The 25,076-nt window shown below is 39.8% G+C and overlaps 1 protein-coding gene across 3 annotated transcripts in view; it reads right to left on the bottom strand.

Annotated features, from left to right (window-relative positions):
* SLC9A7 (solute carrier family 9 member A7) overlaps positions 1-25,076 on the bottom strand; it is a 143,136-nt gene that overhangs the window by 23,999 nt on the left and 94,061 nt on the right. For 2 of the 3 annotated variants that reach the window (XM_081043265.1, XM_081043264.1), the window contains exons 12-14: positions 23,447-23,600; positions 10,439-10,502; positions 769-851 (exon numbers count right to left, since the gene is read on the bottom strand). In XM_081043265.1, the coding sequence (XP_080899391.1) occupies positions 769-851; positions 10,439-10,502; positions 23,447-23,600 (301 nt within the window). Of the gene's footprint in view, positions 1-768; positions 852-10,438; positions 10,503-15,222; positions 15,283-23,446; positions 23,601-25,076 lie in introns of all 3 variants that reach the window. The other variant, XM_081043263.1, reaches the window with a different exon arrangement.

Here is a 25,076-nt window from a genome sequence, read left to right as displayed (position 1 = left end):
AAGTCAGGATAGTAGGCACATTTGTGGAACAGAAAGGGGTAGTAATTGGGGTATAGCATAAAGGAACCTGGTAATTTTGTGTTTCTTGACCTGTTTGGGTTTAAATGAGTGTGTTTCTTTTGAGATAATTCACTGAGCACTTAAGATTTGTGTACTTTTCTATATGTATCTTATACTTCAACAAAAAATTTTAAACATTTTCCAAATCTTCAGAGACTATATGTAAGCTAGCTGCCTGCCCATTTGATCACTGTGTCAACTTAAGAAACCATGGAAGTTTAACTCTTTGGTTTTTCATTTTCACCTGGGACCAAGTAAATCTACTAGAACAGCCTGTCCTGCATGTGGCCCAGGTAAGGCATGGATCAGACTTGGCCAGAATTGGTTCAACCATTAGGAATTAGCCTCCCCACATACATTAACTACTGAAGCTCCACTTCCCTTCCTGACCACAGGATGGTTCATGGTGTAATTTTAACTAATTCACCAACACAGGCATATTCCCCTCGGACACAAAGCTCTGAAGAGCCACATGAGTCTACCAGGCTATGGGCTGGCTGACCTAATGAGGTGCAAGTATACCTCTTGGCCAGAGAGATGCTTGTCAGTACTACCTGTGGTAGAATGATCATTGCATGAGTCCCAAGAGAGAACTGACTACACCTGTGGCAATTACATATCTTTCCTTACTTATCGTAAGGCATTCACTGATGACTCAACAAGAGGATTTCAGCATCAACGTTTCAGGGAAGACACTTTAAAGGATACTTGTGGTCAAAGCTGTACCACAGCCTGAATAGCCAGGCACTCTCCTGCTTTGTCCGGTTTCCCCCAGCAGAATCTGGACCATCCTAGGAACAAACAAGAAGACAGATGTTAGTTATAGAAAAGGGATTGACTATATTCCCTATGCTGTACTTTACATCCCCATGACTATTTTGTAACTACCAATTTGTAGTTGGGATTATTTCTTAATCCCTTCCCCTTTTCACCCAGTCCCCTAACCCCTCTCCCATCTGGCAGCCATCAAAATGTTCTCTGCATCTCTGAGTATATTTGTTTGGTTTGCTCATTTATTCTGTTCTTTAGATTCCACATATAAGTAAGATCATATGGTATTTGGCTTTCTCTGCCTGACTTATTTCACTTAGCATAATACCTAGAGGGTATTATGCTAAGTGAAATCCATGTTGTTGCAAATTCAGTAAAGTTAGTTTTTTTAAAAAAGTTTATGGCTTGAAAACAATAAAGTGAGATTATTAAAACTGTAAAAAAAAAGAAAAAAGAAAAGGGATTGACATAAGGGGAAAGCTTTTTTTAACCATAATTTTTAATTATTTTGAGCTCAGAATCAAACACCCTGTATCACTAAAGTATCAAAGATATATTGGGAGGTAATATTTTAAAAAGAAATTGAATTAATCCAAAAGGCAGGCAAATCAATCCCCAAAGTGAAATAGCTTGGTTATGTCTATGGGTAGATCAACTAACTCAATGCAGTACAAAATTTCTTTTGTCATTCTTATTGTAATTTTGCTGCCTTTCAGCAGATTAATTACCCTAAAGTAGTTTAGATCCTAACAGGTCAAAATTGATTTATGGAGAATATTTTTAAAAGCCTCTGTAAAACTAAATTTCCAGCTCCACCCCTTGACAAACTAGCATAGGGCTCTTGGTGGTCCTGAGCCAGGCACTTGCATTGTTTCAGGTGGCCCAGTAACTTGCTGCCCTTCCAACTTTAGGAAGGTGGGGGTGGGGGGTGGGCAGGAGAAACGGAGCCAAAACTAGCATTTTTCTTCTTTTGTCTGCCCTCAAGTAGTAAGTTCCTTTACTACTTCTCTCATGCCTTTCCAACTTAAACATCCCCATCATTTAATTTTCAACATAATTGGCAAAATCAAACATTCATTTGAGATTTAGGAAATCTGTTCTGTATAATTATTATAAGCAGCACAATTAGTATTAAAGAGTGGACTGACTGCAACGATTTGAGGGCATTGTTGGCGTTCTATGTTGCTGGATGACAAACTCGGAAAGTACAGACTGCTTGGGAAGCACAGGCATTTTTATCATCCTCGTGAACGTTATGTGAAAAGGCAACTCTATAATAAGGGACAATCGTCAATATTCAAATAAAACTTGAGCCAGAATTATAACTATTTCTAAATCACAGAGGGCGTAAATTCCACCTGCAATACAAATATCAAGGATCAGTTGGAGACTTCTGAGAAGGTAAGGATATAGGCAAGTAGAAGGAGGGATATAAGCAAGCACTATTTAAATTCCTAATGTTTCCAACAGCAAAGATTATTTTTAAAAACGAAGTTCCCAGGGTATCTGAGGAATATTTAGTGACAGATATGGAAATGATTTAGTTCAATGGGCCCTTCTGCGGATGACAAAATAAAAATGAGAGATCCGAGAGACTAGTTTTATTTCAAATTATAACTCATGTGTAAAAAAGAGGGCACAAAAATGTCTCCATTTATAGAGAATTATTCGTTCAGGTAATTAATTGCTAGCCCAATGACAACCCTAAGGAAAGTTCAAAATGCCACATGCAGACTGGTGCAGCCGCTATGGAAGGCAGTGTGGAGGTTCCTCAGAAAATTACGAATCAAATTACCAAATGACCCAGCAATCCCTCTCCTCGGTATCTACCCAAAAAATCTGAAAACATTTATCCATAAAGACACATGTGCTCCAATGTTCATTGCAGCTTTGTTTGCGGTGGCCAAGACATGGAAACAACCAAAATGTCCTTTGATAGATGAATGGATAAAGAAGTTGTGGTATATATACACAATGGAATACTATTCGGCGTTAAGAAAAGATGATATAGGAACATTTGTGACAACATGGACGGATCTTGAGAGTATGATGCTAAGTGAAATAAGTCAGACAGAAAAAGCAGAGAACCATATGATTTCACTGATATGTGGTAAATAAACCAAAAACAACAAAACAACAAGACAAACAAATGAGAAACAAAAACTCATAGACACAGACAATAGTTTAGTGGTTACCAGAGTGTAAGGGGGGTGGGGGTGGTAGATGAGGGTAAAGGGGATCAAATATATGGTGATGGAAGGAGAACTGACTCTGGGTGGTGAACACACCATGGGATTTATAGATGATGTAATACAGAATTGTACACCTGAAATCTTTGTAACTTTACTAACAATTGTCACCCCAATAAATAAAAAGAAAAAAGAAAAAAATGCCACTTGTCTGAGTGCAAAAGTGGTAGATGACTGTTCTGAGAGACAAATATCTTTATGGAAAAAAAATGGTTTTAAAGTGATAGGTGCTAAGCTCTCAGTCCTAAGTACCGGTAGAATGTTACCGAAGAAAACCCAACAAGATGATAATCATTAGGAAGGAGACTCTAAACTATCCCCCCAAAGTCAGTTTCATCTGCTCCTCCCCTAAAACAACAATAAAAATGACAAACCCCTACTCTGCAAAATCACAATGAATTGTCATCACCTGGAACACTTAAATTCTTGCCATCTCATGTAAAAGAAGCTACAGGAGACTTATATAAGCCCCGAGAGGGACACTTAAAATGAGTAAAGCAAAGGAAAGGATTCTTTTTGAAGGCAAACTAACAAAAAGGTCTTCTCAGGCTACAAAGAGATATGCCTGCAGTCTAAAATAAGATCAAGTGACCTCAGAAATGTAATAAACTAAGAGGCAGCCCTGAAGGGTTGCAAGGAATAAATTCAGGGCAAATAAAAAGTGGAACTTTGTAACAGAGGTGTTAAACAACCTCTCATTTCAAGAGATGGTGTCAGAAGCATGGTTAGGTACAGGAAGAACTTAGATAAATCCACATAGAGTGGCTTTGGGAAAATCAGGGAAAGTCCATGGAACAGGACTAATTTTGTAAGCCGACCCAGAAGACAACCAACTGCTTCACAACTTGATTTGGGCTGCTACCTATCACAGACAAACCAGTGGAGCCCTTCCTGTGGGCACAGGACTGAGAAAGGGTCAGTGTGGGTAGAGGCTGATTGATTCTATCATCCGCAAGGCCCCCTTCCGGGGCTGCACTTGCAGACTCCTGGATTTCCATTCAAGTGCTGCCCACAGAAAAAGCAGGGACTTGCTTTGTCACCATGCCCCAACTCAAAACCTGCATGCCCACCAGGAGGGTTCACGCCCCCTCCCATATCTTGAGCTCTGGCTGCTTCTGGAACCTGGAACACCCTTTCATACTCTCACCTTCTCCCACCCACAACACCTACCTGGCTGGTCCTTATCCGTCTTTCAAGGCTGTGCACAAGGTCAGCTTCTCTGAGAAATGGTTCAAAAGCAACAGAGCACTCCAAGAGGTTTAGGTGTGAACATCACAGGCTTTTCCAGCAGACTACCTGGGTCCAAATCCTAGCTCTACTCCTGACTGTGCCATTGACTTGCTGTGTGACTCTGGGCAACTTTAAATTGAGTTATAATTGCCTGATAAATTGGGTAAGTTTAAGGTGTTCAATGCGTTGATTTGATACATTTACATATTGCAATATGATTACCACCTTCGTGTTAGTTAACACCTCTATCAAACCACATAATCATCATTTCTTTTTGTGGTGAGAACAATTAGGATCTAACAGTCTCTTAGCAACTTTGTAGTTTATAATACAGTATTGTTGACTAAGCTCTCGATATTGTCCGTTAGATCTCCAGAACTTTTTAAACTACTAGTTGCAAGTTGTACCCTTAAGCATCTCCCTAATTCCTCCAGCCCCAGCCCTCTGGTAACCACCTATTCTCTGTTCTTATGAGTTACGTGAAGGATTTTTAAACTTCTTACTGAAATTAATAGAGAAGCCCCTTCAAGAAAAAAAAAAATACCACCAGCTCTGAGTGTCTATTTTACTGCATTCATTAAGCACCATGCTGCATACTGGAAACACAAAGAGAAATGAGACCCAGCACCTGCCCCTCAAACACATTTCCAGAGGGGGAGGCAGACAGATACATACATGGTGATGAATGTGATGAAGAAAAAGAAAGTGGATTAAAGAACTGAGGAGTGGCCAAAAGTCCTAGTTTCAAAACAAATTTTATAGAACTAGTGAATAATGATTTCTGGGTAGAGTTAGATTTAATTCCATTATTATTGTCTAAAGATTTTTTTAAAGTTAAAGTCATTACAATAATGAGAATGGCTTATTTTTTTCCAGAGATGGAGCAGAATGCTGCCCCCACCTTTCCCTCCTCCCCCCGCACGATTTCTATATCCTAATCCCTGGAATCTGTGAGTATATTATGTCACATGTCAAAAAGGGGCTTTGTAGATGGAGTAAAGCTTTTCCAGGTGTGTCCAACGTAATCACATGGGCCCTTAAAAGTGGACAAGGAGGGCAAAAGAGTCAGAGAGATGTAGTGGAAGAAGGGGCAGGAGAGATTCAAAGTGTGACAGGGAGTCATTGCACTGTTGCTAGCTTTGAAGATAGAGGGGACCAAGACCCAGGAAATGCAGGTGCTTCTAGGAGCTGAGCTTGACCTCTGGGCCAATGGCCAGTGAGGAAATGGGACCTCAGTCCCACAACCACATGAAACTGAATTCTACCAACAACCTGAATGAGCCTGGAAGTGGCTTCTCTCCCAGAGCCCAACCCCCCTGACATCTTGATTTGGGCCTTGAGAGACCTGAAACAGAGAAACCAGTGGAGCCCATCAGACATCTGACCTACAGGACTGTAAGACTGTGTTGTTTTAAGCTGCTAAGTTTGTGGTAATTTGTTACAGCAGGAATAGAAAACCAACGCAGAGCAAAAGAGTAAATAAATGATGCAACCAGATTTGGGCCTTTTTTCATGTCCCTGGCACGATGGGGCCAAAATTTCTCAAAAGGGGGTAACAAAAGGGCTTAAAAACAGGAAATCAAGAACGCCACAGTGCCTACGCCAGGGCTGCTCAGGTTATAAAGTGCATACAACTCTCCTGGGGACTCAGTTAAAATGAAGATTCTGATTCAGTGGGTTGAGATGGAGCCTGAGAATCTGCATTTCCAACAAGATCTCTGATCATGCCCAGCATGCTGGTCCACGGGGACACTCAGAGAACCAAGGATAGGCCTAGGAGACGAGGCCTTCTGTGAACTCTCCTCTGCCACTCTCCACCTTTACACTTCATCACACTGTCACCAAGTCCTTAAGGACAAAGATTCATCTGTCTTGTTTGCAGATGTATTCCAAAAGCCTGAAAGAATGTCTGAAATATAACAGATACTCAATAAATATTTGTCAAATGAATGAATACATTAATGTTAATTTTGAACTTCTAAGGAAAAAAAGAATAACAGAAAGGGAAATCAGGGGCCCAAGGGAGGCAATCAGAACAAAAAGAAAAGCACAGTGAGGGGGGGGTGTGGTCACAGAGTAAACATTTGAGGAAACACACTTCAGCAACTGTTTGAAGTTAAAGATGTAAGGCACTGGGTATCAGATTTTAGCCTGGAGGAAAACTGGAGAACATAGAAACAAAGAAATCCGACTTTCCCAGAAAGTTATATGTCAATGCAACTATGAACAGCTGATTTTCTGCGGTTTTCACACTTGTGCACATGTATGTACACACACACACACACACACACACACACACACACTCAAGCACAGTGGTTTCCTTTTCTCCACATTCCACTAATATCCTGCTTGCGACCTTGTACTGCTGAGATGATAAAGTCAGGATAAATTCACATTGGGCTCCTAGCTAAGCCTCATCAATGAGTACTCTTCTGTAAACCTGGGGAAGGAAGTGAATGATGTGTCTGCATGTCCGGCCAACACAAATCTCAGCTGCGTCTGGCATGAAAAGTCCCCCCTTGAATAGGGTGTGAGGCCACCCCCAGATCTGGGCAGTTTGCCTCCAGCTGCGATTATTTTTGTTTTGGTTGCAAAGTCACCAAGACCTCTGGAGAAACAAAGCAACTAAGCGTTTTGTTTTGTTATGTTTTGTTTTAATGAGTCAAACTTGCCAGGGACAGGAAGCTGAAGTCGGCCCACAATATTCTTATGCTTCCCTCACATAAAGCCAAAAGTTGTAGCCAACAGCTCCTTTCCTTCTCCCACATGAGCTAATGTTCTGTAGCCCTGCAGCCATGACTCTGTGTACAACCTTGGGCTTCAAGAACCAGTGAGGAAAATTACGCTCTCTATAAAAAATGCTTTCCCATTAAATATCACTTTTTCGTTTGTTTTTAGAAAGATCAGTAAGAAAATTAGGTAAAGAGAACTGCCCTTTCTTTTCTAATGGGGAACAAACATCTGGACTTTCCCCGCCTCTGATTTCAGTTTCATGACAACACTGAGTGTGTGACCTGGATCCATTTCAGGGGAAACTGCAAGAATCCAGGGTTTCACCCAAAAATAAGAAGCCCATTTATTTCGCTCTTTTACAGTTTCTCGTGACCAGTGAGTACACTCAGCGCTGCTGTTAGTGGCTCACTGCACTGAGAAGGTCAGGAGGACATAAAGAGGTAAGGCCCTTTCTGCATAAGGGCATGAGTCATTTTTAAGAAGTTGTCCTGGGGAACCAAGCTTGAACTTCACCTTTTTTTCCAGTCTGACAACAATCTTGAAAGACTTTCAAAACACCAGCAGAACTGACTTTGGGGGCCCTCTGCATGACTCTGTGTAAGGCTTGGAAGGAGGGAAGTTAAGGGGAAGCTATGACACAGCTTCCAGATAGGGCTGGCCAACTGGGCACCATTGGAAGTGTGGGGGAGGCTGCTGTACCCTTTCACAATTGGCCCAGAGGGCCCTTCAGGGAGCAATCAGGAACACTGAGTTTACCCATCCAGGGAGGTTTCTGAGGCTCACCCCGCCTGGGGCAGGGAGTGCTATCCCAGCTGTCACTGTATGGACTAAAGGCACCACCACAACCCTTAGCACTTACGACCTACGGCTTTTTCAAAACTTTCCATGGAAAAGTGACAGCAAGTTTGTTACTAAGGCTAGTTACAAGCCCAGTGTCTCCACGTGCAGTTCTTACGAGATGTATAGTAAGTTCAGCTGCACAAAACCAAACAGACCATTTCCTGTATTTCCTTTAACAGATGCTTGAGTCCAGAGGCAGGAGCAATGACAAACAGCAAAAGGGCTGGATGTGTTTGACTGGTCTGAACTGTCAAGATGAAATCTCTCCAAACCCTGGTTATCCGGCTGGAATTAGCCTGGTTTTCTTATAAAATTAATCCTGACTGACGTTAGGTTGGTAAAGGATACTTTGCAATAGGGCAGTGATATTCTACCAGAGCCATTATTTTCCTTTCTGTGAAATAAAGATATCCATCACGCTTTTCACCCAGGTTTTCTCAGGGTGTTTCAAGATCTCCCAAAGTAGTTATACTCTAACTTAGCTTCTAAGTGCACAATTCCCGAACCCCTGTTTTCTAAAGTCCTTCATCAAAGCAGGAGTCAAACAGCAACTTTTCAAAAAGAACTTCTTATTGAAACCACATGTTCCCAACTGGCACAGTGGCAAACTCTAACATAATTGCAAAGGTCTTCTGGAGCACCAGTAAAGTAGGTTCCAAATCTCTAACGCAGCTCATTGAAAGCTATTCACCAAATGTCCAGAACTTTCAGAGGTCATGGCTTTGTGTCCCTTAAGGAACATGAACACCAAGAATGCCTCATCAGGCTGTGACCGCCTCAAAGAGAAAGAAATCAGAAAGGCTGTAGCACAGTGGCACCCCTGGGCCCTGCACAGCACCACATTTTGCAAGACGTGTTACTTCTGATTTGGTAGATGGAGTCATGAGAAGATCCTAAGGAATCTGAAATACAGAGACTGGGTTCGGGAAGAAGTGCAATGACGAGTGCCACTCAAAGCTGACTGGAAGAAAAGAAACACTCGACATGGTCTCACAGACGATACACGCATGTGGTCAGTATACATAAAGCTTCCTACTATGCTGGTGCTTTGCCCGTGCCCCCATCTGTCCATCAAATACCTATTGAGCTCACCATGTGCCAGACTGACCAAAATTATTCTGACTCCCAAGGCCAAATAATAACATTTTGGTAACAAATTTCTGCTCCTATCATAAGTGTCCTTTCCCCCACCTGGCCTGCCCAGAAAATAGAAAATGCCAGCCTGGGGAAGGAACAAAATGTGGAGACAAAATCATCCCACCATTCCCAAAACAGGGGTGATACAGCAGTGCTAAAACATGTTTGCCACTTCGTTGACACTTTTCCCACTCAGAGGTTATGATGTCTATCTCCTCCCCTTGAATCTTGGCTGGCCCGAGTAACTCACTGTAACTAATAGAAAGTCACAGAAGTGATGCTGTGAGACTTCCAAGGTTAGGTCAGAAAAGGTAATGTAGCTCCCACCTTGCTTGCTGGGACACTGGCTTTAGGAACCCCGGGCCATCATGTAAGAAGTCCAATACCCTGAGGCCATGTAGAGAAGCCATACATCGGCATTCTAGTCAGTTGTGCTCATGTGAGTCCTCCCAGCCCAGGAACCAGACATAGGAGCGAATGAGCTTTGGGATGATTCCAGCCTCAGTGTTGAGTTACCTCAGGCCTTTTTCCTGGATCAAAGGCAAGCCATTCCTTCTAGGCCCTTTACAAATTCCTGACCTAGAGAATCCATGAATAGATGAAATTGTTGTTCACTCGCCTATGTTTGGGGCAGTTTGTTATGCAGCAATAATAACTGGTTCAGATGGTAACACCGAGGGCTAGCACACTCCTCTACCCACACGGTCTCCATCAGGATTCTCTGCAGCAGCAGGCACTCTTACCTGTGGTCATACTAGGTGCTGCCATAGAGCTCCTCCACTCACTGCCTCTACAGCTTCCCTCCCCCACACTCTGCTCCATGCTGTCACTACTGCCACTGCCCTGCCCAAGCCTTAACCGTTAGCCTCGCTGTGACTTTCAGCCCCCACAGGAGCGAAGGCTGCTGCTCTGCCATTACTGGGCTAGACGGGAACTCAGAAAGCTGTAGGGGATCCCAGACCCTGGAGGAACAGGAGGGCCCACAATCCATCCTTTTCCTTCCCCTGCCCAGGCACCACTGAAAGACTTAGACCAGTTACAGCAAACCGATCACCAATGTATCCAACATATCCCTTCTTGGAAGGTAGGGAGTCAGGCACTTAGCTTAAACACCCTTTCTGGCCAGTATGTTGTTTAATATACTGTTTCTCCTTAATATGTTGTTTAAGAACACAGACTCTGGGGTTAAATCCTGGCTCCATCACTTTTTAATTGTCTGATCTTAGATAACTCACTTAAACTCTCATACTTCGGCTTCTAATCTGTAAAATTGGGATAATAATACCTACTTCATAAGGTGGTTGTCAAGATCACAAAGAGGGAATGCATGTAAAGCTTCTGGCATGTAGTAATGCTCAATAAATTTTAGCTATTTTCAATAACATCACCACTAGGAAGAAGCCCGTCTTGTGACTTACCCCTTGTAAGACTTGAAAGCTGTCATTGTTGGGTGCTGGGTCTTGATCTGGGTCAACACCAACTCTATAAATCATCGGGGAGAAAGACAAGGAGAAAAATGGAGAGTATTAGCTTGGACCACGGCAGCCATACTGGCTAAAAGTTGCCAAGAGGCTGACCATCTTCCCGAAGCAGAAGGAATGGTTAGCTAAATGAAGAGGAAGGTTGTCATGCAGAAGTCATGAGAAAGAGGTTATACACCACATCAGATCCCACGGGGAAGGAGGGGCAATAAATCCTGTGTGCTTACAGCCTAAGCAAGGCCTGGGCGGAACAGCACCAGCTGGCAACTGTCCATCTGCCTTCCTGCACCGGACACTCGCAGTTCCCAAAATGTAGGTCCCACTGCACCAGGCCTTTCCCTCTCTGCTTCGTCCTCACTTCCACCTTGACCTGCTTTTATTAAATAGGTGTATTAGCCTTTGTAAGTGGCTTCCGTGTCAGGAGAGATAAAACAAACTGACTTTACAGCCTAGGTGAAGTAGGAAGTCTATGGGTAGAAGAAAAGGCTGAAGTGTGCCCTGTACTACAATGAAGAAAGTGAAGTCAAATAAAAAAAGCTGCCAAAAGAAATGTAGTCTCCTCTAGTCTTTTTAACTAATCTCTACTACGAGGAAAAAATTTGGTTTCACAAGAACTTTTTAAAATTCTGTTTAGCAAGAACTGCTTATAAAGACTAGGTTTGACTATTTTTACTCAAGTCCTGGCAACATCAGTGGGACTCATCTATTTACCCTGGGCCCACGTGGCCACGCAGAATCCAAACAACAAGCATGAAACACTGGAATAACTGGATAAACTCAGGAAATGAGGGCCACCCTAACCTTATCCCAAACTCTGGATGTTCGACATTTTGTTTGGGAAAACTTAAGTGATTCTAGATCCACACCATCCCGGAACTTTCTGAGAGGATGGCAGTGTTCTAGATGTGCACTGTCCCATGGGGTAACCACTAGCCCCATGTGGTCCCTGAGCACAAGAAATGTGGCTGGTAGGACTGAGGAAGTCCATTTTAATTTTATTTAGCTTTAATTAAAAATTGAATTTAAATAGCCACTTGTGGCTAGTGGCAACCACATTGGACAGTGAAGATTCTAGAAAATACTAATTCCAGCTGCGTCTCTCTAGCATCACTTTTTTCTAAACTAAAAAGGTGACGACCATCTGCTGCCCTTTGCCTTCTCAATGATAACACTGGGATTGTGCTAAGAAACACTCCAAGTGCCATAAATATGAAGCAAAACTTTGCTTGAACTGATTACTTAGACCATGGAGAGATTCCTCACTTCGTCACTATATAAAACAAGTTTTTAAACCCTCTGAAAGCTTTTCTTTACAGATAAATGTCATCTTAAACATAAAAGGAATGACAGAATTAGAAAACCACCATTTTCTATTCCTAGTGTAATAACTGTTTCAAGCAAGGGTTATCAGTGGATAATTTACCAGTTGGTAGAAGGTTGTTGGGAATCTGGCTGTTCATATGATGTGAAAGGGTCACTGTACAGATTACTTTTTAGTTACAAAGGGAAGGAAAATGGTACCTTTACAGTGGACAGACCTGAGGTCTAAAGAGATCAAATTTAACATCATTAATAAAGGGACAGCCTGATAAGAAATGTAACAAGAAATATATAACAATCACTTTTATAGTATTTTTGGCAAAAATTACTATCTCCAGTCATGAGGAAAACTAATCAGAAAAATCCAGATTGCAGGACATTCTGCAAGACAATTATCCTGAATACTGAAAAACAACAACAAAAAACCCTCAATGTTGTAAGAGATAAAAAAAGGGGGAGGACTGTTCTAGATTACAAGAGATTAAGAGACATGACAACCAAAATAAACTTTGATTGGATCCTGGATCCTGTGTGTGTGTGTGTGCATGTGTGTGTGTGTGTGTGTGTGTAAAATTCATGTTACTTTTTCTCAGGTGTGATAAAGGTATTGTGATCATGTAGAATACTGGACTCCTAAGAGGTACATGCTGAAGTGTTTAGGCGTAGAAAATCATGATGTCTGTAATGTACTTTGAAGTACTCTGAAATGGTTGAGAGAGAGAGAGAGAGAGAGAGAACAAAAATGACCAAAAAAAAATATAATAAAACGTTAACAACTGGAGTATCCAGGTTAGAAATTGGGTATTCATTGTCCCATTCTTTCTTTCATTTTTTTTTTACAGATTTAAAATTTTTCACAATTTAAAAAGAAGAATATTTATATCCTGTTGAAAACGTTTCAAAAACACATCAGTATATTTTCTTGTCTCTTTAATCTATCTACTCATGTAGATGATTCAGGATCTAGGTAAATATAGGTAACTGGTAAATAAGTAGATGCCAATTCAAGTAATTGCATGGTTTTCTTTTCCAGATAAATCCTGGAATATTTCATTGAGATTCTCCTTCTCCTAAAAGTAAAGGACAAGGGGAAAAATGCTACTTAACTGAAACATATGGTAAATCAAATTCCAACCAGTGCAGCCACTTTCAGATCTCGTTACGCATGTCCCCTGGAAATCCACAGTTCTGAGGACAGTCCTACCCGACGCCCCCTTTCCTTGCTTTTACCTCCCTCTGCCATGGAAGTTTCAACCCTCGCTGTAGTCACTTGCTACCAACTACAAGTCTGAGACACAGCCCAGACTCGACAGGAGGGGCCTAAAAGGACCTCCAGGGCCTTCCCACTGGCAGAGGAATGTGGGAGGGCCCCTTGGAGTGCCTTGGAGGTCCCTGCTACTGGTATAAGTGCTAAATAGGAGATACCTGAGGAAGGAAACAAAGACCTGCTTCCCATACTGCTACTGCTTTTTACATACCAAAAGAAAACAGACCAGGGGCCATGAGACTCAAATGGTGTTCTGTGATTTTTTCCCCAATCAAGGCTGTTTAATAATTACTTTTCTGGCAGGGTTGAGGCCCATTGGACCAGTCTCCAGGGATGACACTGCAGCCCTACAAAGTGCCTCACCCTTGGGGCAAGGCTCAGAACCAACTGGGCCTCTTGGGACAGGCTGAGCAATGGCCAGGGTATTTCTGGGAAGCAAGAAAGACCAGGTACAGTACTTTAAGTATAATGCCTCAGAAGACTTGGGGATCCCTTGACTTTTTGAAATTCCTAGTTTCAGGCAACTGTCCCAAATATATATTTCTCTCCCAACCTGCTGTAATGCTTTTGATCTAGGACATTTTATAAATCTGGAACTTTCTGTGCTGTTTTATTGTATTATATTTTAGCATTCCCCTGATATATCAGGGTTGAGTTCATCAGAGCACAAACAACAGTCTTTTCTTCTGGAATAAACTAAATTACACTTATTTTTATTAAGAATGAGAGAATGTGGAAATCTGACACCAAATGTGAAAATAAAGCAATCAAACTGATATGCTCATTCTGGAATGAATAAATGCAAAAAAAACCGAATAATTTCCCTTCTCGCATAGTATGTACCTTCTGATTAAGTGCCATACAAAATGCCATGAAATCCCCCAAATTTTAGAAGTTTTAGAACTTCTAAAGTTTAGTTTAGCACTATCTACTTTAATCGATAATTTTTTTTTCATTTGAATGGCTGAGGTCCTAAATAATTCGAAGAATATGAGGCACACACCCTCATATAAAACTTTGAACAACATATCAGAATCTGAATTCTCTCATGTCCTAAGTGTAATAACTTGCACTTTGCCTGAAGGACCTTCCTTCTTGAAGGTGGAATATTTTCAAGGAGAGGGTTTCCTCTGCAACCTAATTGGTACCTAAAGTCAGATCTCCAAAAGTGAACGTGTGTGTGTGTGTGTGTGTGTGTGCGTTTTAAATAGTAGAAACAAGTTTGAACCTAGGAAACAAGTATTTCCATTACTTGTATGCGTGTTATTGCAGTATACATCTAGGTCCTAGTGATATCCCAAGATCCACGTACCATGACAGGTATCACTGCTTTCACTGCTGTGCTCAGAGTGAAATACTTTCACAATGCCAAGAACAGAGTTTAAGCCTACTTTGCATTTGAATTATCTCCCAGCACCCAGAATCAGATGAGGGACACAGCATGCGGGCTAAAGATACAGAGGGAAAGAAGAAACACTGAAGTCTTTACTCTGATTGCCTAACATCGCCACTCTTAAGCATAATCAGATAATAAACTTGGATGGACACTGAGAAATAAATTGTATTAGAAGAGTTTTTAATTATCTTCTGGTTTTAAAAAATCTTGGGTTTTTTTTTTTTGTATCTTCTGATTCACTATGATAAGGTACACTGTGACATACTTAAAAACCTAAAACCGCATTGGTGCTTAATTAAGACGGCGTACACCATATCCCAACTATGACTGAAATGTAAAATTCTGATTCTTTTTATGAGTTAGAAATCTTGTTCACGAGATCATAAGCAGAATTTTGTGGGGAAAGTATTTGTGGCTCTGCAAATGGGATGCTCTTAACACTAAGCTCAGCTGTACAAGGAGACACTCACCAACTCTGGCTTTGGTGTTGACACACACTGCCCAAACTGTGGGAAAAGGGGACAAACTCAGGCACACCGACACATCGGCCAGCCCAGACAAAGGGTGGAAAATAATTACATTTGACCTGACCTCTTGACCCTTTGCTAAAAGGGGCATGGGGTTGGCACACACAGGAAGGAAGAAAGAGACAAACAGCATAAAGAGAAACATCTCAGGTTAGAAGGAGGAGAAAAGCCAGGCCCAGTTAATTTGTTTCTGAGGAAGCCCTTGTGTCACCTGAAGTACTGCCAGCAGTGTTCGTTCTGGTCCTCTTCAAAGGGCTCCTCGACGCCAACTCTGGGCAGCAGAAGAAGCGAATGTGAGTGTGACAGGGACAATAGGCGAGCAGGAGCTCTGGGCACATGACTTGGGCCACGTCCATCAAAGAATAGGCCGTCTAACTTGAAACATAAATCTGTACCCTCTTTTACACTGTCCCCATTCTCTAAAACCCAGAGAGGCAGAGAGGCTGCTAAATTTACATTGAAAGCAACAATGTTAGGAGCCAGGTCAAATGAGGATTGATTAGGAATGAAGATAAGCCTCTCCAAATATAATGTAATGAAATCAGAAGAATAAATGCAGCTCATAGAAAATGAATTTATACAATCTTTTTCAGGAATTCATCTGTTGCATAAAGCAAGACATATCCATACAAAAAAGAAAACAAAGTTGTTATCAGACACATATTTGAAGTGTCTACACGTATTTTTACACATATTTGACAGAAACAGCAAAAAACACTGTTATTGAAAACAGCAACAAAACTTAAGAAGACAAAGATGGCCATTTTTTTCTATACAAGTAAATCATGTTGTCCATGGATTCGACATGAAACTCGGAAACCCAACTTCTGCTATTCTTTTTACCTTGTGGTCTTAGAGTTGACATGGTCCGTTTTACCTTCTTTAATAATTGTTGGGTTATTCAGAGTGCGTTTGAATCTCACCGTCATACTAAGAGCAGGGTTTCACAACTTGAGCATTCCTGATGTTTTGGGCTCTGGCCGCTACACACATGATGATACCAGTAGCACCCACCCACCCCCATTTGAGGCAACCGAAAATGTCTCCAGGCATTCCAAATGTCCCTTCGGGGGGGGGGGGCAAAATTGTCCTCAGTTGACAACCACTTCACTAAACCATGTATCCTCAATGGGGGGTGATACTGCCCCCATGGGTGTGAAAATTGGTTTCTGTAGGACAAAACATTTTTCAGATATTACAATAATTTGTAACCCTCTAAAGCCTCAAAAAAGCTAGTTCGTTGAAAAGATTTATAGCACATAAACAGATATATAGTAGATCTGTGGTATTAAAATTTCTGTGAGAGAGGTAATTGGGAAAAACATTTTTAAAGGCTCCTTAAGAGGGCAAAAATGAGAAAACAAAGGTTGAGAAACGCTGTGCTAGACAATGCCCAAATTCTCATGCTACAAAACATCCCCTAAAATATGCAGGTGAGAACGTGATGCTTCTTACAGTGGTATTTTTAATTAGTCACACATTTAGACTGTGGCTTATCCATACTATATGTTACTACAGTATTGAAAAATTGTGATAAATTCCATAAAAGCAAGCTGGATTCCATTAATGTAAGATTTACTAGTAATAATAATAGTAATCATAGCAGTAGTAATGCTATGATTAGTAATGATAATATAATAGTTTAAATATACTAACTGCTTACCATGTGCTAGATGATTCATTTAATGAGAAAACTCTTTATCGCATTGGTTAATTATCACATCTTATCCTCGCACTATTGTTGTTCCTATGTAACTGGTGAGGAAACTGAGAGTTAGAGAGGTTAAATGAGTTGCTCAAGGTCACAAAGGTAGAAAATGTTGGAACCAAGATTACAACTGAAGCTGTTAGATCCCAAAGCCCCAGTTTTTCACCTTCCAGGGTACTGCTTCTGATTACATGGGGGCGCCTTGAAAGTCTTTAAATATATCCAGTTACAAATGCTATTACATAAAGAGCTCAGGGCTTCTCCCTGCCTTTATTTCTTATCTTACAAAGAGCTTTATTGTAAATTCTCAGTCTAACAGGATTATACCCAGCAGAGTGTCCTAATTTGTCCTTCAGTGATTATATTACTGAACTCTGGGGTAGGAAGGTTACTTGTTCATTTGGCTGCCTGGGTGTGCGCCATCCCACCACTCCCACCCCCTTCACCACCACTTCATGTGTGTGTCACCTGAAGCTGGGAGCTCCAAGAGGACAGCCACTGTGCCGCCAAAATGCACTCAGGACACATACAAGGCTCATATGCTGAAATAATACTGTGATCATTTTTTTTTAAGTTGCCAAAATTTTATCCTTTGTGAATAACGCTTGCTCAAGAGACTAAGAAAAATATTGTGTGGTTTGTGCAATAACAGAAAACAATTTGAGCATTTTGCCATTATGTTTTAAAGTATCAATCACAAAATACCAATTTAAAAAGATAAGTTGGATTTCTGGAAAGCAGTGACCTGGCTTTGGGTTTGTAATTCAATTCATTTTTATTTTATACACAGACTAGAAATTAGCCATGCTTAAAAATCACAGCTAACTTCTAATTATTTATGGTGGAACTCTGAGACCCATCCTGGGATTCTGACTTCTGAGCGGAGCCTCTGTCAGCATCCTAGAGAAGTAAGAAACAAGTAGGTATTGATCTTACTGAGGTCACAGAGATCAAAACACCACACTTAATTCAGGGGGTTTCTGAGTTTTAGAATAAGAACCTGGTTTACATAAATGATTTGTGGTCATTAAATAACACGAAAAGCCACAAGTCAGAGAAATCAGTTTCATGACCTTATTTCTGAGGGAATTTCTTTTGTTGTAATCTCTGCAAATGTCAGTTTCTACACTTACATAATCACTATTTATACACATCTGGAAAAATGCAGTGAACTGACACCATGTATTTTTCACCAATGGCACACTTTGCTTCATTATGTTGTCTGGGTAAAGTTGGACAGAAAGAAGGAAATAATTAAGGTAGGAACAGAAATCGATGAAATTGAAAACAAAAACAATACAGAAAATCGATGAAATAAAACGCTAGTTCTTGGAAAAGATCAATTGGCAAACCTCTAGCAAGACTGAAAGAAAAAAAGAGAAGATGCAAATTACCAATATCAGGAATTACCAATTACCAAATTACCAATATCAGTGACATCAGGGGTATCACTAGGGATCTCATAGACATCAAAAGGGTAATAAGTTAATGCTATGAACAACATAAATGTGACAACTTAGATGAAGCAGACCAATCTCACAAACTACCATAACGTGCCCAATATGAAATAGGTCATCTTAATAGACTTACAACTATTAAAGATTTGGCTTCATAATTTAAAAACCCCTGGAAAAGAAGTCTCCAGGACCAGATGGTTTTACTGGAGAATTCCATAAAACTTTCAAGAAGAATTAACTCCACTTCTACACAATCTCTTCCAAAAAACAAAAGAGTAGGGAATTTGTCCCAATTCATTTTGTGAGGCCAGATTACCCTGATACCAAAAACAGACAAAGGCAGTATATGAAAAAAGAAAACTTCCCTCGTGAAAAAAGAAAATATCCCTCATGAACATAGACACAAAATCCTTAACAAAATATTAGCTAATAGAATTCAGCAATATGTATAAAAGTTATACACCACAACCAAGTGGGGTTTGCTTGAGAGAAGCAAGGCTGGTTTGATATTTGAAAATTAATCAATATAACCCATATTATTAATAGGCTAAAAAAGAAAAATTATATGACCATATCAATTGATACAGAAAAATCATTTGATAAAATTCAACACCTGTTCATGATAAATTAAAAAACAAACAAAAACAAAACATAAACCTCTCAGAAAACTAGCAATACATAAAAACTTCCTCAACTTGGTGACGAACACTTAGAAAAACCCTACAGATGATATCATAATTATCGGCCTAAGACAGAATGCTTTCCCCTTAAGATTGGAAACTAGGCAAGGACGTTCACTCACATCACTCTTTTTTAACATAGTACTGAAAGTCCTAGCCAGAATAGTAAGTCAAGAAAACAAAATAAAAGGCACACTGGTTGGAAAAAAGAAATAAAACTGTCTCTACTTGCAAATGACATGATGGTCCATATAGAAAATATTAAAGAATCTATCAACAATAACAAAAACAAACCCTTCTAGAACTAATAAGTTTGACAAGGTTGAAGGATATAAGTTCAACATACAAAAACCAATTGTATTTCTGTATTTTAGCAATGAACACATGAAAACTGAAATTAAAAACAGAATAACATTTACAATTGCTCACAAAAGAAGAAGGAATACTTAGATGTAAATCTAGCAAAGCATGTACAGGCATTGTATATTGAGAACTATAAAATACTGATGAAAGAAATTTAAAAAGATCTAAATAAATAGGAAACATGTCATACTCATAGATAGGAAAACTCAACAGTAATGATGTCAATTCTCCCCAAATTGACATACAGGTTTAACACAATTTCCCAGAAAATCCCAGCAAGATTTTTTTTAAAGATATAGACAAGTTTATTCTAAAAGTATATGGAAAGAAACTAGAACAGCTATGACAGTTTTGAAAAAGAAGACTAAAGTAGGATTTGCTCTACCTGATGCTAAGGCTTATTATATAACTATCGTTATCAGGACGGTATAGTACTGGTGAGAGGATAGATCAATGGAGAAGAATAAATCAATGGAGCAGAATAGAAACAGACATACAGCCAACTAATTTTTGGCAAAGGAATAATTCAATGGAGTAAGGACAGTCTTTTTAACAAATTGTGCTGGACTTTCTAATTCCTTCACCTTTTCCCCGTCCCCTCCCCATCTAGAAACCAACAGTTATTTTCCCTGTATCTCTGAGTCTATTTCTGATTTGCTTGCTCATTTATTCTTTTCTTTAGATTCAATAAATAAGTGAGATCACATGGTATTTGTCTTTCTGTCAGACTTATTTCACTTAGCATAATATTCTCTCGGTCTATCCATGTTATTGCAAATGGTAAGATTTCATCCTTTTTTGGCCGAGTAATACTCCATTGTATAAATGTACCACAGTTTCTTTATCTAATCGTCTATCGATGGGCATAGGCATGGGGATATGAAATCCAGTATCAGGAATATAATCAACAATGTTGTAAAGATTATGTAAGGTGCCAGGTGGGCACTGGACTTATCAGGGGGATTAGTTCATACATTGTGTAGAGGCCTGACCCCAATGTGCTGTACACCTGAAGCTGAAGTAGAATAATATTATATGTCAACTATAATTAAATAAGTAAATATATATATATATATATATATATATACACACACACACATATATGTAGTCACAGGATGTGGAGTACAGCATAGGGAAGATAGTAGATGGTGTTGTAACAGCTTTATAAAATGTCATAGGGATAGTAACTTGGGGGAGGGGGTTATCACTTTGTAAGGGGTGTAAATATCAAACTATTACGTTGCTTTGTACACCTAAAACTAATACAAAATATTGTTCTGGAACAGCTGGATAGCCATAGTCAAATAAAATAAAATAAAACCTCGACCTAAACCTCACATCTTATATAAAAATTAAGTCAAAATGGATCACAGACTTAAATGTAAAGCATAAAACTAAAACACTTTTAGAAGATAACACAAAAGGAAATATTGGAGACCTAGGGCTTGATGAAGAGTCCTCAGACATGACAGCAAAAGTACAAACCATAAGAGAAAAAAATGATAAACTGAACTTCATCAAAATTAAAACTTCTGCTCTATGACAGACGTTTTTAAAAGGATGAAAAGACAAGCAGCAGACAAGGAGAAAATAATTGCAAACCACATATCTGACTAAAGACTAGTATGTAGAATACTCTCAAAACAGTAAAACAATCCAATTAGAAAATGGACAAAAGACTTGAACAAATATTTCACCAAAAACATGTATGAATGGCAAATATGCACATGAAGAGATGTTCGACATTATTAACCATGAGAGAGATGCAAATTAAGACTACAGTGAGGTATCCCACACACCTATTAGAACAGCTAAAATGGAAAAAATGTGACAACACCAAATGCTGGCAAGGATGTGGAGAAACTGGATCTCTTCTACACACAGTCATGCACGTAGTCATTTCCTGTCCCTTGTTATGTGCTAGCTGCTATGTCCTAAGTGCTATCCATATATTACATTAATATTTTCACAAAAATCCAATTATTACATTATATTCATACATATACAGCTTGTGGGTCTCAGGGAAAGCTGTCCACGCTGTTAGCTCTGGGTAGGACTATTTTAATGGCCCACTTTTTGAAAAGGATAATAAGAAGTGGAAAATGTCACAAGTCAACTCTCTATTCTCAGTGGAAAATTGTTTGGTCCTGTGTATGTTGCGAGGGGTGGAGAAAGCAGGAAAGGACTTATAATATAGAATGAAAAGCAAACAATTCAATCAGGCTCTGAGCATCCAAGGTACCTACTGTGTGACCAGACAAATAGGAGCAGGAAGTAATTTCAGAAGTCACCAAAAGCAAAGATTCTCAACTGTGTGCAGGGTTAAACCTCGTTTCTTACCCTTTATTCTGCTACACAGAACAAAGATGGTACCATCTTCTGTCTCAAGTTTCAAGCCAAAAATCTATAAATTTTCTTCTTCAGGTTTATATTTCCACAAATGAATTATTTTCCTTAATTTCCTTAATTCCTGAACTCTTGAGATTCAGGCCAGGAAATTGAAATTTTAATCATCCCAAATTTTATGACATAAAAATAGTCCCTACATTGATAACTAAAATAGATATAATGTATATAGTAGAATAAAAAGCAAAATGTTCTACTAATGTGAGTCTGATAGTAATGGAAATACTATTTAACTATTTAAATTCACTCTATATGTTTATACATATAATTTAGTATATTATTTTATTTTTGACTGTTTCTAGTATCTCTGTCAAAGTAAATTACTGTTTCCTATGGAGCTATTTTAAGTTAAAATTAATTTATAAATAAATAATAAATTGAATCAAGGGGAAAGAAGATGAAACAAAAATAGTCCCTAATATATGAAGCCTTCTTACAGGCAGTACAGCACAGTGGTTAAGAGTGTGGACTCTGTGGCAAAACTGCCTGGATTCAAATCCCAGCTTATCCACTTAAAGCTTTGTGAGTCTGGGCAAGTTATTGCTCTGCGCCTCAGTTTCCCCAACTCTAACTGAAGAGAGTTGTAGTGGTAGGCCCCTTATAAGAATGTTATGAGAATTATCTTACTATACACATGGCATCTTGAACATCATCTGCAGCACAAGTATTCGCTGTTATATCACTGTCACTGATAAGCCCTACACAGGTTCTGCAGCTCTGAGTCGGAGACATGCCAGCCCAGAAATGGTACAGCTGGCAGTGGCCAAGCCCAGGAATCCCTGCCTGCCATCAATACAAAAGTCCCCAATGGGAGAGACTCTTCTCTCCAATTCCAGTTTTCTCCCTGACTCCAAGGATGACTGTGAGTCCTTGTTCATTTTCTCTCTAAGCTAGGTATGCTTGGCAGCTGTCAGTCCCATGCATTCTACATTCTCGAGAAGGAAATGCAAACGAAAAGCCAGCAGAGAACGGAAAACATTGCCACCTTGTGGCTTTTCAGAGAATCTTCTTCACACCTCTGCATTACCCAGGGGTCTTATTCTGATCACTGTCACCTGTGCAGACCCAAACGGAGGCAGGTAGCCAGAGTCCCTGCAATGGTGCAGAGGACACACTTAGACCTGAAGGGACCTGGAGAAAATCTGAAAGCGCACTTTCATTTACTGTTGAGAGAAACTCAGACCCAAAGACGTGAGCGGCTTGCCTTAAACAAGAGCCAGAGTTGGGCTATGGGTGGGTCTCTTGACCCCTGTCCCCGTGTCCCCTTTACCGTAAGGTGCTGGAGCTCACAAGTGCAGTATTTAAACGCGCTTTAAAAATCAAACTCAGGTCAGTGCCCCTTTGTCCTGACACAGCTGTAAAACCACAGGCAGGAGACGTCTGAGGCTGCAACCAATGAGGGTTATGCAGGAAATGTCACGTCTTTTGTGCTCTCAAGCAAGAAGAGACACAGCAGTATCCTCCTAAAACAAAACTCTAATTGTGAAATACAAACCTTGATTGTGAAATGCCAGATGTTGCCAACAGCTATGTCTATTCTCTCTCCTGCAGCTTTAAGACTTTTTGGGTTCTTGCCCTAATGTCACTGCTCTAGCAAGGTCCAGGTGTTTCTAATTCCTTGTGTCTTTGTACCAACAAAAATTTTACTGACAAGATTTTCTTTCTCCCGGAAAATTCAATACTCTCAATTTTTATTGTATTTTAGCTTTAATCCCTGCCCCCAACAGAACAAAACCTGTTTCCTTCCATGTGCTCAGCTATAGCATGCCCTGCATGGGCCCAGTGACACAGGCACAAAACTGGCCTTGGTTTCATACCAACCTTATATGAAGCCATGACAACATGGGTGTCGTGCCTCCACCAACGATCCACACGGTGAAGAAGACGATGAGGAGAGTGGTTGTGAACATCATCTGGCGAGCGTAGGACGCCGTGTCTCGGATGGCCAGTGCAAACGCCATCGCTCCCCTGAGGCCTGCAGGGACCAAAGAGGAAGAACTCCTGTTTACAAGGACAAATGACAATATGTCTTCAGATCCACTGCTACCTCTCAGGGCACAGAAACAGTATCCACTTATGCTTCCAGAGTCAAGTTTTATTCAGAAAGAAGAACCTTAAAGGAATGTAATTTTCTCCCATTTGAAGTTTTCTTTTGCAAAATGATCAGATGTAATGGTAACACTGCACTTGGTACAGCACATTTAAAAATAGTAATACCCTTTGATTGGTGAAATAATTCTCCTGCTAGTAATACAAAATAATAAGATATATAAATAAGAAATAATAATTTAAGCTCTCCACGTGGGTGATTCAAGCAACACCCATGCACTGTATCCCATAGTTAAACTGAAGAAACAGGTGAGGTATGAATATGTCAAATACACATTTGTGGTATATGTACATGAACCACAAAACAGTTCAGCATTTCCTTAGCAAAGCCACATGGAGAAGTAACAATATAACCTGATCTACATCAGGGGGTGGCAATTTCTTCTGCAAAAGGTGAGATAATAAAATATCTTACACACTGTGGACCACGAGGAAACATCAAGGATATTATGTAGGTACTTATATAAAAGAGAAAAAAACAAATTGCCACAAAATTTGATTGACAAAAACCAAGAGTATAATTATATTGAGGACAATTGGTTGTAATACAAGTCTACTAATGAAAAGAATGGAATTCTTTGGGGAGGGGGATGTTTTGCTCAATTGGGTTTTACAGTTAGTACCCCAATCATCAGATTGTAAGATATTCATCTGTCAAAGCTATTCTGAGCCCCTAGGGTATATGAACACAGGCAGTGGCCAGATTTGGCCCAGGTGCCAGTTTGCTGACCCTGATCTACAGTAACGGGTGTTAAAATTAAGCACCAACATTTTAATGTTTATCTTTCTAAGCTCTTTTGTTCCTTCCCCATACCATGCCCATAATTTATTCTACAGTAAAGACTGAATCCATGGTCTTTAATAAATAACTAGTATGAATTCTTATTCACCATGGGCAAGATTGTGTGTATATTATGAGAATGAAAGTTATACCCATTATATCTGTTTCTACATTTTCCCACCTTTCCCAATAATTCCATAATTAATTTGAGAATTTCCCTACAATTCACTACACAGTGACTCAACAAAAGGTACATTAAAAAACAGAGCAAAGTTAATGCTTTCTATTAATCTGCCCTAGTGAAATATTTATACATATCTGATCGCCAAACAGCCAGCTATGTCATTAATCAATCAATCAATATTTAAGCCTCTAAAGAGATGTTGTCTCAAAGAAGAAAACTTGGGGTTCAGAAAGAGACAATGTGTGCTACATTCTTTCTTATTTTATTAGATAAACATTGTAAGCAATATGAAAGTGAAACCTCAGATAGTTCACGGCCTTGAAGAACGAGTTCCTTTCGATAGCTAGATTTCCCCCAGCAGAAAACAATTTTTATAG

The sequence above is a fragment of the Rhinolophus hipposideros genome (genome assembly GCF_964194185.1).
Source record: "Rhinolophus hipposideros genome assembly, chromosome: X".
NCBI lineage: Eukaryota > Metazoa > Chordata > Mammalia > Chiroptera > Rhinolophidae > Rhinolophus > Rhinolophus hipposideros.
The sequence above is the reverse complement of the archived record's forward strand: the minus strand, read 5'-3'. Positions and strand labels throughout refer to the sequence as shown.